Genomic DNA, 12761 nt, shown 5'->3' on the forward strand with positions numbered 1-12761 from the left:
CAAGAGTTCGAAGTTGAGTTTGATTTGGGTCCGTTTTGATTTCAAACTTTTTCAGTAAGTTTCCTTTTCTCTTTGTTTGGTTCTAATTAAGTTGTCAGCATGCTTCTTTGTGTTTGTTTGTTATTTGGTTATTTTCATTCGAATTTCTTCCATCTCTGTCAAAGGCCTCTTATTTGGTCAGTTGGTTTTCTGTCTGTGTTCTAAATGTACTCTGTGACATACATGTGCGTCAATTAGATTAGTCGTCAAATGAGTTAATTCATATAGGCCCCCCAGTAATTGAACAAAAGTTGTTTGATGCCCTTTAGGTCCCTGAACGTATTGTTTATATGAGCGACTGATTATTACCTGTTATAATTAGTGTAGTCGACCTGATAAATGTCGTCGATTAGTTTCCTACGACTGAATGTTCAAATATTCTGAATGGGCCTGTATTGTGATTTGAATGTTGGGCATTACCTATGAATATTAGTTTGTGACTACATTGTAAACAATTAAAAAAGGCCAGGCTGGGGCAGTTCTGAAATCGAATAATCAAAGCCCCAAAGTGCCCTGATGCTGCAATAGGCAGGGCAGTAATAATCAAGGTTAAACGGGGTAACCTGGGGTTTGAAAAGGGCAGAAAAGGTTAGTTTAAATGAAGCTGACAAGTAGGATACTAATTAAGATTAAACTAATACTAATGGGGAACAAGACACAAGGGTATGGGGCTTAAAATGAATAATAAAATGAGCCCATCACTCTTGATTAAACAAAACCAGGCGTGGGGAACCAATGGCTGGCACAAAAGATGCTCAGGCATGGGTTTAAGGGGTATGGGCAGACTGCAAGTTGCAGATGAGGGCAGTTTAGCTGCACTTGGTCACTTTGGCTTATAAATAGGCCATTCAAAAACTTAAAAAGGGGCTGGACATTTCTTAGTCTTCAAAAAAGAAAAACAAGAAACATAAAGTCTCAGAATATTGTAACCAAACACTGTCTGAAAATTACATAAGAGTTTATGTTGGTTTAGCTGTCTTGGCCAATTACTGTTGGTTGCCTGTTTGAGCTGCTTGTGGTTGTTGAATTGCTGGGGTGTTTACATTGAATACTCTGCTGTCTCTGCTGGTTCATACTCTGTTTCTGGGATTGTTGTTTGTTGCTCGACTACTCGGGAGCTTCATCTTTGTTGGTTGATTTTGTTGTTGTGTTGTTGCTGTGTACCTGTTGTTGCTGTATTTACTGCATACTGCCCAGCTGATCATTCCTTTCTTCTTTGTCCTCCATACCAGGTACACAATTACACTACCAATGTAACTCGAAAGTTTGAGCAATGAGTATAAAGAGAAGATCTGCAGATGTTGTTTATATATATGTACTGTTGTGTTGAATGTCAAGTAATGTCTAATAGCTCATATTTTAGGATACTAAAGTTAGCTTGCAAGCATAGTAGATGTCAATGTAGGGTATCGAATGATAATTGTATATGTATGTTGTTAGATAAAGGTGGTCTCAATGAATTAGTTTGCATCTCAGATTTAGTTTACTTTGCCATATATGCTGTAACGTATGCCAAACATGAAAACTGTACACAAGGGGTTCAGTTCTTCCTTTCCTGATTAATGGTCTCATATAACTAGTAAACTACCTGTTAAGACAAAGAACATAAATTTGTAATATAAACCCCATAAAGGCCGAGCCCAAGTCGAAACAGATCAGTTAGGCCCATATCGGAAAGACAGGGGCCCAAGTCTGGCCATCTCGCATGAGCTAGGTTTGGGCCCATAATTTTCGACTAGTTGTCCATAAGCGCAGTCACGTTTTATTACTCTGTAAAAGCATTTTAAAATCCTGTTATAAGTAAGCTTGCAAGCATGTAATCGATTAAGGCTATTTACTGTTTTCAATTAGTAGAGACAAACACCACAAGAAACATAGTTGCTATAGGATATCCTTTTAAAATAAGGACGAGACGAGCCTCGATGAAAATAAACAAAACGCGCAGGTGCGGGGCCCTCGTTAAATGTATATTATTGAAGCATTTAGTTTCCAGGACGGGTTGCTTAGCAAATCTCACAACCCTCCTAAAATAACAACACGTCAGTCTCTTTAGGATACGCTTTAATAAACCTTACCTTCTTAAACTCGGGTGCACATTTATGTGACCCAAATCCCAATCTCGACGGATTCGAAATGTATTTCTAATCACGGGTATATTGATTGTGACGTGATCCGAGAGGCATATCCATGACGTCGCGAATTCCTTTTAAAAGTAGAACGAGACGAGCCTCGTCAAATAAAAATAGACACAGCTGCGGGGCCCTCTAACTGTATATACATTACAACACTTATAATTCGGGACAGGCCATTTAGCGAATTTTTCGGCCTTACCCAAAACAACAATACGCTAGTTGCTTTAGGCACGTCTTAATAATTTATTCTCCTTAATTCGGGTGCGCATTTATGCGACCCAAATCCAAATCTCAACCGAGTCGAAATATGTCAACAACCATGGGTGCATTGATGTAACGTGGTTCGAGATATGTTTTCACGATGTTGCAATTCTTGATAAAATAACAGTAAAATGACAAAAGCGGTCTAAAGGTTAAATTTTGCACATAAGTTCACACTTGTACAAAATCAGATAATCAAGCCGAATATGACAGTTGAGCGACCGTGCTAGAACCACGGAACTCGGGAATGCCTAACACCTTCTCCCGGGTTAACATAATTCCTTATCCGGATTTCTGGTACGCAGACTGTAATATAGAGTCATTATTTTCCTCGATTCGGGATTAAAATTGGTGACTTGGGACACCCTAAATCTCTCAAGTGGCGACTCTGAAATAAATAAACAAATCCCGTTTCGATTGTCCTTTAATTGGAAAAAACTCCCTTGCGCCCCGCGGGTGCGGAAAAAGGAGGTGTGACAGTGACCCTAGGGGGATGGATCCAAATCCACACGCTGCACGGACAAATCACGTGATGTATAGACAACTCACATGCTAATAATATCAACCGCCGCACAGACAACTCACGTGCCAATAATATTAATATCTAGATCCGCACGAAAAAGTCACATGCCGCACGAACAAATCACGTACCAATAATATCAACCGCACGCATAACCCACATGCCAATAATCACAATCCGTCTGGCATGGTCACATGTTCAATATCATAATTCGCTCGGCGTGGTCACAAGTAGGGATGTTCATAAAAACTCGAAAAACCGAACCAAACCGAAAACCGAATCAAAACCGACCAAAAAAACCGATACCTTTTAGGTTTGGTTTGGTTTTGGTTTTGAATTTTAAAAACCGATCAAATTTGATTTGGTTTTGGTTTTAATAAAAAAATAACTGAAAAAATCAAACCAAAACGGCTATAGAAGTAGTTATTTAAATTTGTTATTACACCTATATATTTATATTTTCATGTAAAGTTTCTAAAATTTTATGGTACATATTAGTCGTTTGTATTTTTAGTTTAGTGTTTGCTATTATAATAATCTATTTCTTTGTCTTTACATTTTAATTTCATTGGTAGTTTTCTTTTGCTAAGTACAAGAATTTATTTTATGTTAAAAATAATCGATTTTAATTGAGTACTTAAATTATTCATCACTATTTGATTCAATTATCATCAATATATCTTGGTAAATGATAGATTTCTCAAAGAGAAATTGGGTTGATAGTGTTACATTAAAAATGTAGTCGCCGGAATATGTGTTTGGTAGTGTATATCTCATATTTAAGAAAAATCCGATAAATAACCGAAAAAATCGAAAAACCGACATAAACCAACAAAAACCGAATCGTTAAAAAACCGACTTAATTGGTTTGTTTTGGTTCCAATATTTTAAAACCGACTTACTTGAGGGAAAAATCGATCCAAAACGAATCATGAACACCCCTTGTCACAGGCTACTAGTCCAGATCACATCACATATAAAGCAGGTATACATGAATACATTTACATGAACAATCAATATCAAGTTTCATACTCCTGGACCGGTATAAATGACATGCTAAGGTGTATGCATGTGCAAAGTGTGTTATTATAGCTCAATCCGGTAATTTCATCACGAAAGTAGCAATTATCAGGTTCAATCAGGAGAATAGCCTCAACGTAACCTCAAATACGGCACAAATAGCTCATCAAGAGGTACAAATAGGAGGAACATCGCAACATGAAACCTACCAATCAAATAAAGGCATATTGTAGCCTAAGCGCTACCCCGAGCGTGTTATTTGGTTAAGACTTTTAGACTTAAATATGATAATTTATGAAGTGTTTAGACTTGTTGACGGTTTTATAATGGTTGACTGTTTTATTTTGTACGCGGTGTAGCTAAAAATACATCAGAATTCTGCTAAAATTTGCTTAGAATTTCATGGTCGAAAATATGACCTGAAAATTCCCAGATATTAACCGATGCGGGTCGGAAATTATGAATTTTGATTTTTTCTTAATTTTTCGACCAAAGCGGTCAGAACTATGAATTTCCGTTTTTTTTTTTTTTAATATTGCGATCGATCTTGTCGAAAAATATGAATTCTAGTTAATCGTTTTAATTATATATTATTACAAGTGACTCGAAAAATTGAAAAAACATATTCGTTCCATTTTATTACTATCATTTTTGACCGATCTTTATCGGTCACTTTTTCGATCGATTTGTGAGCGTTTGGGTGGTCGGAAATTTAGCATTTTCTGGTAGTGAATTAATTTTATATATATATATATATATATATATATATATATATATATATATATATTACTAATCACAACTCACAATTGAAGAAGATAATAGAAAACTCAATAAAATACAAGAATACCAACATCCAAAGAATAATACCATTTAGATTGGTTCACTTTATAAAGTGTCAAACACTGCAATTGAAGGCAGATCTCCAGTAACTTCTGTTTCTGCCGGAGAATAAGGTAAGAAAAGGTCATTAAAATGAGTGTTGGAGGCTTTGAGATCACTTTGAACGCGCAACCTCAAATATTTGTTACGATCAGCAAGGCAGAGGAAGTGCACTGGTATATTCTGGGAGGCGAAAAGCGAGCTATAATATAGAGCGAGCTGAGTGAGATAGCAGCTATATTCAGGAAGTGGAACCATGGCCACAATCATTTCATTGCCTGTTGAGTTGGTAGCCATTGGCACAAAAGGAGAAAGACTCATTAGAAATGTAACGTACTGTGAGCATAGGGCTTAAAATATGTCGTACTTGTCTCATATGTTCAGCTGCCATCGTTCCTTTACATTTAATGTATACCAACTACCAAACTCCTGTTGTTATATACTACTACTCCTACTAGCTTTTAAAGATGTACTATATATGCAAATCTGGGAAGTCAAACTAAGAGATCCCTCGATATGTTGAGTTCAACCAAATAACTCCGCTATTGAAGGTCATTTGAAACCAGTTTTCTCAAAGTGGAATGCCAGAAAACAGCAAATTAAGCACTTTTCAAGGTCAAGTTTACTGAAAAATCTATATGATTCTTTCCTTTCTATCACAAATGCTACCGTTTCCTCACTAATTCGAATTAGTTTAGAATTCTTTTACCTTATGGAGTCATAGGAATAGTAGTTTTTTATGGTTAGGGTATAGAGAGTTATCCTGATGTAGCTTGTTTTGGGTTCAAAAACATAAACAACTTATTAGAGCTTTTGACTTGCAGGTATGGAGCCAAGCAAACGTCAGGCGACTATGGAATCAGTTATCTCCAGATATATATAATAGAACAGCAGCACTAGACATGTATGTCTGTTTAGCCAGCAACAGACATTGTTTTATTGGACGACACAAAAGGACAGACAAGACATTGAACCTAACATCACTAAGTCTACAATAGAGGAAGCATCGCCCTCCACATAAATCTACAGGGAAGAAATAATCTACTACGTACTTGCATTGGGTTTATAGACTACCCAAGATTTGGCATTTTTCTTGTTTTCTTCAATCCAACGCAATTATCTGGTAATGAAAGATTCCATTTCCTCGCTTGCAGGCTAACAGAGTTATTGATCTTATTGCGCAACTCCACCACCCTTTGCCTCATCTCTTCCCCTTCTGGCGTTCCCATCAAAGTCTTGACAGCTTTCTCGACTGCAGTTGCTGTCACCAATTCTTCTTTACGAGCCCAACTCCTCACACAACTCGTTACAAAATCAGCATTATAGGGCTGGTCTGCATTGTTTGGCCAAGCTGCTATTGGAACTCCCTTGCTGATGCTCTTCAAACAAGAATTCCACTCACAATCGCTCAAAAGTCCACCCGTAGACGGATGTCCCAAGATTTCCAATTGGGGTACCCAATTTCTCACCACCATTCCTCTTCCTTCCACTCTCTCTTCAAACCCTTCCGGTAATTCAATCTTATTTCCATCTTTCTCTTCAAATTTCTCCACGCCCATCTTTTTATCTGCCTCTCTTAGTACCCAAATAAATATATGTTTGCTCTATTAATTCTAAACCAAGCGCGAGCTCATTGATCTGCTCTTGTGAGAACTTAGTGTTTGTTCCAAATGATACGAATATTGCTGAATTAACATCTTGCTTGTCGAGAAATTTTAGGCATTCATGATGATTTCTGTCACTAGATTCGTGTGATTCTAGCAGCATATGAAGTGGACCAATAGCCCACAACGGCTTCTTGTCTTTTTCATTATTGGCAAGTAATAAATCAAGGTACTTGCCTTCCACTTTTCTATAGGAGTTCATGAATTCTCCAGAGTTTCGCGTCCATTCATGTGCCATTTTAACGAACAATGCCTTATGAGGTCCATTTGGTCATGATCATCATCAACAACAATGTGATCAAGACATAGTCGGAGCAAAGAGTATCTGGTAAAAGCTGAATCGGAGTGGAAAATATAAGACTCGACACATCCCCCATAGAATGCTTCATTGCATTGTCATGAATTATGACCAATCTTTTTGCATTGGTGGAGAGTTCAAGGCATATTTTACAAATGGGATCTTCGAGTTTGTGTATCAACACAGCAATCGAAGGCACACCAGCTCCAGCACTTTCGATATCTTCTGTTTCTGAAGGAGAAGAAGGTACCAAAAGGTCATTGAAATGAATGTCGTAGGCCTTGATTTCAAATCTTGGTTTTGATCAGCAAGGCTGAGGAAGTGTACTGGTATATTATGATAGGCGATGAAACGAGCAAGAACGAAGAACTGGTTGAGACGGCTATATTCAAGAAATGGAATCATGGCCACAATCACTTCATTGGTAGCCATTGGAACAAAAGAAGAAAGACTGAGGAGAAATGAAGCTTTGGCTTAACGATGGGAAATACCTTGTCTTATATACCAAACTTAATTAAAGGACATCCTTTTCATTTAATTTAATGTATACCAAACTTCTGCATTGTTATAATATTATGCATTGAGCCAAAATGCAAGTGCCCGCTCTCGTGATAAACATGATGTCATATAAGGAAATAAAAACAAGAGACTCTACTGAAGATATTTCTTTTTTGACTATTCAGTAGTTGAAGTTCATTGGCCTGATTAAGTTTGCTTAACCAGACGATATATATAAATATAGACACACACACTCTGCATTAGCTAAAATGCCTGAAGTATGTCGCTTAAAGCCTTAAACAGCCGATTCTGAATAAAATTAACTCCACAAAGATTATTGTATGGATTAGGCATTTGTGAATATTTATAAGTGAAAGTACATGAATGATGTTATTTGTCCATGCCTTTTAATGAAGTGAAAAACATCTAATTGAGTTACTTATAATTGTTGGATGACATAATTCTTATGACAACTCGAGAAGATCTAGACAAAACTGTGACAACTCGAGAAGAGCTCTAGACTCGGACTGCAAATTGAACATTTAACAAGCATAGTCGTATTATACCTAAAAGGTTGTGAGCCTAATAGACAATTCGCTTTGTTTTCTTTTTTATGTTTCCCCTTTTTTGCACACCTTTGAGACAGACTTATTAGCGTTTTCCCTCAAATTCCTAGCTTTAAGCTGGCTGAGTACAGTTTTGGGGCCAAGAGTGCCTTTTGCTAAGGTGCACTTCTGAGTCTACTTCTACTATCTATAAAAAGTACTACGTACTGTAGCATATCATAAGAAATAATTGTTACTGAAAACAAGAATATATTGAATCGAGAAAAGAAAACAGTACTACTATGGAAAAATAACAAAGTCTAAGAACACCCAAAAACTCCAAAACATTAGAAAAAGAAAACAGATGGAGTATATAAAGAGAGAAAACAGTAAACTATACGATGAACTATTTTCATCTGTCTGCCAATCCTATCCTATACTTTAGACTATCTCCTTTGCAGGCTTAAAGCCATTCCCTAGCGGCTTTGGTTCTGCATCATCATCGGCCACGAACTTCTTCCAGTACCAATGCTCTCTCCAAACTTGAGACATCTCTTCAATTGGTATATTCTTTGTTTCCGGCACGTACAAGTAGACAAACACAGTCATTATTAACACAAACGCCGCAAAGAAGATAAATAGACCAAACTTCATCCCACATAGCATCTTCAAGAATATTTGTGCTACTCCGAATGTGAAAAACATGTTCATGGAGACCGTAACACATTGTGCTGCAGATCGAACTTCCAATGGAGAAATCTCACTCGGAACCAACCATCCTAAAGGACCCCATGAATACGCAAAGTTAGCCACGAATACACAGATGCAGACAACCACTAAAGCTGCAAACCAAAGTGGCAAATCTGTTGCATTCCCTGTTGTTCCGAATTTTGCCCCAATAAGAGCTGCCACTGCTGTTTGGAATATACACATGAAGATGCCACCCCAGAAGAAGAGTATTCTCCTCCCAAACTTATCCGTACAAAATACTGAAATAAAAGTTGCACCCACGTTGACACCGCCAGTGATAGCAGCTGACATAAGCGAAGCGTTACTCTTAAATCCTAATGTTTGGAAAAGTACTGGAGCATAGAACATGACCACGTTAATTCCCGTAAGCTGCTGTAACGATGGAATCAGAAGTGACAAAACCAACTGCGGTCTATACTTTCGGACGAATAAAAGATTATTCCATGGCCTTTCTACTTTCTTGGATGCTTCACTCGCCATAACAAGGTCATTAAATTCAGCATTTACGTTATCAACTCCTCTGATCTTTTTCAACAATTGTTCTGCCTCCTCTTTCTTTCCTCTGTCTATCAACGAACTCGGACTATCAGAGAGAAACATCGAGGAAACCAGGATGACTAGTGCTGGCACGGCTGCACCTCCTAAGCTAACCCTCCAACCCCAACCGCCAGAGATTTTGCTAGTTCCAAAGTTGACCAAATTCGCTATCAGAATCCCAATGGTGATGGCCATTTGGAATAACACGTTGAAAGTCCCTCTGTATTTGTAGGGAGCAACTTCTGACAAATAAATAGGGACAGATTGATTAGCAAATCCGACACCAATCCCCAAAAGAATACGACCTAAGATGAGCATGCTAATATGGATAGCAGCAGCGTTGAGGATGGCGCCTATCAAGAAAAAGAGACCTCCAAGGGCCATAGTAACCTTTCTGCCACGTTTTTTACTAACATGAGAAGCAACAATGGACGCAAACAGGGCAGCCACGTAAAGAGAAGACGTGAAAAGGGTCAACAACTGGCTGTCGAACTTACAGTACTGGTTGGTCGAGGTGTTCAAAGCCTCTTTTTGGTAAACAGACATGAAGAAGCGTTTGAGAAAAGGATCCATGGAAGTAACTCCACCTGAAATTCCAATGTCGTAGCCAAAGATCAAGCCTCCCATGGCTGCCATGATACAAGTCATGGCTACGTACACTGTTAGCTTCCCTGGGTACTCATCTGGATTGTCTCCGCCACCGCCGGCGGCACTTATAAAGTTTCCACCAGCCATGAAGATATAGATTACTATTAATTAAAGAAAGGAAGATTATTAAGATGGTGTCCTTAGGCGTGGAAAGAGAGGGGTATATATAGCTAGAAGTCAAAAACCGAGATCGAATAGGTTTATAACCTTTTATTCTTCTTTTGTAGCACTGCATTACTTTACCCCGCTTATACACTTCTAAATTTAGTAGGATTATGTCTTCCTTTTCATGTCCTATGTAATGTGGTAGATTTTGAAATAATATCCGTGTTATGTTATGTTATGGATATTTAACGTATAAAGAAAGTATATTTTTAAAAGGAAATTAGAATTCTAAACAAATTAAAAAGGACAAGTCATGCGAGATTTAGAATTACATTAGACTTCAAACATGATTATTACATGTAAGACGCGCGCCGCCCACTTTGATTTACCTTTGTAAGTGTTCTGATCAAATTTGAGTACATACATTTAGAGTATGTCTTTAAAATTAAAATTTACAATCTCATAATGGAATTACTATTATGGAAGGAATTATTGTTTTTCCTATTTCAAATAGGTGAAAATTATTTACATTCCCCAAGTTTACTCTAAGAATCAAACTCATCCTCCAACGTTGAAAATTATCATTTTCATCCTTTCATCCTACGCAATATCTACTTTGCCCTTGACATTTTCAACTCTCCATGTATTCAATACTTTTTTTATATATTATTTCGATATTTTTTAATGCAGGTATTTATTCATAAGTTAAATATATTATAATATTATATAATTTAATCTATGTTCAGTAACATTATAAATAAAATAATTATATTATGAATTTGTTACAAAATATATTGCTACTTTATTATTATTATTATTATTATTATTATTATTTTAATATTATGTATATTAAAATGCATATAATGTATGGCAGTGTGTGTGAGAGAGAGAGATTTAAGTTCCACTATTTTTATTATACTCTATGTGTATATAAATTTTTGAGTTTTCATTGTTATTACTAGATTTTTTTCTAAATTATAATTTAAGTTCATGTTAAGTGTAAGTAGATAATCTTTGCAAATTTATTATAAAATTTACCTCTATTTTACACCCATTATTTTTTTATTACCTGCATTGTATAATTTATAAAATTTTCACTCTCTTTTATTCTCAATTTTGTAAATAAATTGAGTTTTGATTGCTATTAATAATATTACTAAGACGAGTAAATTATTAATTATAATTTTTATTTTCTCATTTATTTCACTATTGAACATCATTGACTTATATGTTTGACTAGCACTTCTCACTTTTTTTTGGTTTCGATAAAAGCTTTTTTAATATATCTATAGGTAAGTCGATACCATAAATGAAAAATTAAAAAATATCATGAGAATAAAAATAAGAGAAAAAATTGTAGAGGGTAAAATTGACATTTTAGAAGTCACCTTTGATATGAGGAGTAGAATGATAATTATTCAAAGTTGGATGGTGAGTTTGATTTTTAAAGTAAATTTGGGGAATGTAAATGATTTTCACCCATTTCAAATTGAAAAGTGATGTAAAATCAGACTATTTCCAGCATCATTATACATCATATATATTCGATGAGTTATTTGTAGTGGTGAGAACTATGATATAGGAAACAATACGATTTTAACATATAATTAATCACTAAATATAGCATGTAATTTGTATTGAAACTTAATTGCACAATTCACATAATCAAGATACATATATACTTTTTCATTGTGAAATTATAATTTTTAAGAAAAAATTATTCCTGTCATGATCCGGTTTTTCCCACCCTCGGAAGTTGTGATGGCGCCTACTAGTGAAAGCTAGGCAAGCCAACCAACTAAATTATTTACCTTATTTTCACTTTAAATCCGTTAACAACTAAGAACCAACAATTAATAAACAACATAATTTAATAAGCGGAAGACTAAATTTCAAGTTTTAATAACTTAAGAAAGATGCCAATACCAATCCATATAAGAACTACCCAAGACTGGTGTCACAATTTCACAGACTGTCTAGGAATACTACAAATAAAAGTCTGAAAGATTTATTACAATACTGTCTCTGAAATATGAGAAGAAATAGATTAAAAGGATAGGAGAAGACGCCAAGGCTTGCGGACGCCTGCAGAACTACCTCGGAATCTCCAACTGGACTGAAGGCAACCACCCAAGCTAAGGTCCGAATGCTGCTGCTCCGGGATCTGCACACAGTGCTAAGTGTAGTATAAGCACAACCGACCATATGTGCTGGTAAGTGCCTAGCTTAACCTCGGGGAAGTAGTGGCGAGGCTAGGACCAGACTACCAAATAAACTTGTGTAGTTGTTTCATATACAACGGAAAGATAGTAGCATGTATGTACAGTTAATGATGGGAGGGGGAAACATGCTATGGGGAAACATCAAATGATAACAGAAAGATAGCGGGTAAATATAAGGTACACCATAACTCAATTATCAACAAGAATCAGAAATCAAACAAGTGCACGACATCACGAAGATCAGAAATCAAACAAGTGCACGACATCACCCTTCGTGCTTTTACACTCATCCTCACCATAAAATAAATATAAACTGCACGGCATCACCGTTCGTGTTTTTACTCTCATCCTCACCATAAAATAAACATAAACTGCACGACATCACCCTTCGTGCTTTTACTCTCATCCTCACCATAAAATAAATATAATCGGCACGGAATGATACATCGTGTGGCACGACATCACCCTTCGTGCTTTACACTCTTCCTCACATTACACGACATCACCATTCATGCTTTAACGCTCTCTCACCAAAATAATACACGACATTACCCTTCGTGCTTTACACTCTTCCTCACCTAAACAACAAACACAACCAATAAGGCAAGGAAATAAATGAATCATAATAAAATCCCGGCAAGGG

At 36.4% G+C, this 12761-nt stretch overlaps 1 protein-coding gene and 1 pseudogene across 1 annotated transcript; both read right to left on the reverse strand.

The window, feature by feature from the left end:
• Window positions 1-5703: 5703 nt before the first annotated feature.
• On the reverse strand, window positions 5704-7408 carry LOC104221910 (zeatin O-glucosyltransferase-like; annotated as a pseudogene).
• A 787-nt stretch (window positions 7409-8195) lies between these two features.
• Window positions 8196-9887, reverse strand: LOC104221909 (sugar transport protein 12-like). The gene has a single exon (XM_009773059.1). It carries the CDS (start codon window positions 9876-9878, stop codon window positions 8298-8300), a length of 1581 nt encoding a protein of 526 aa, XP_009771361.1. The 5' UTR covers window positions 9879-9887; the 3' UTR covers window positions 8196-8297.
• Window positions 9888-12761: the final 2874 nt, after the last annotated feature.

Source organism: Nicotiana sylvestris, chromosome 4 (assembly GCF_000393655.2).
Source record: "Nicotiana sylvestris chromosome 4, ASM39365v2, whole genome shotgun sequence".
NCBI classification, from domain to species: Eukaryota; Viridiplantae; Streptophyta; class Magnoliopsida; order Solanales; family Solanaceae; genus Nicotiana; species Nicotiana sylvestris.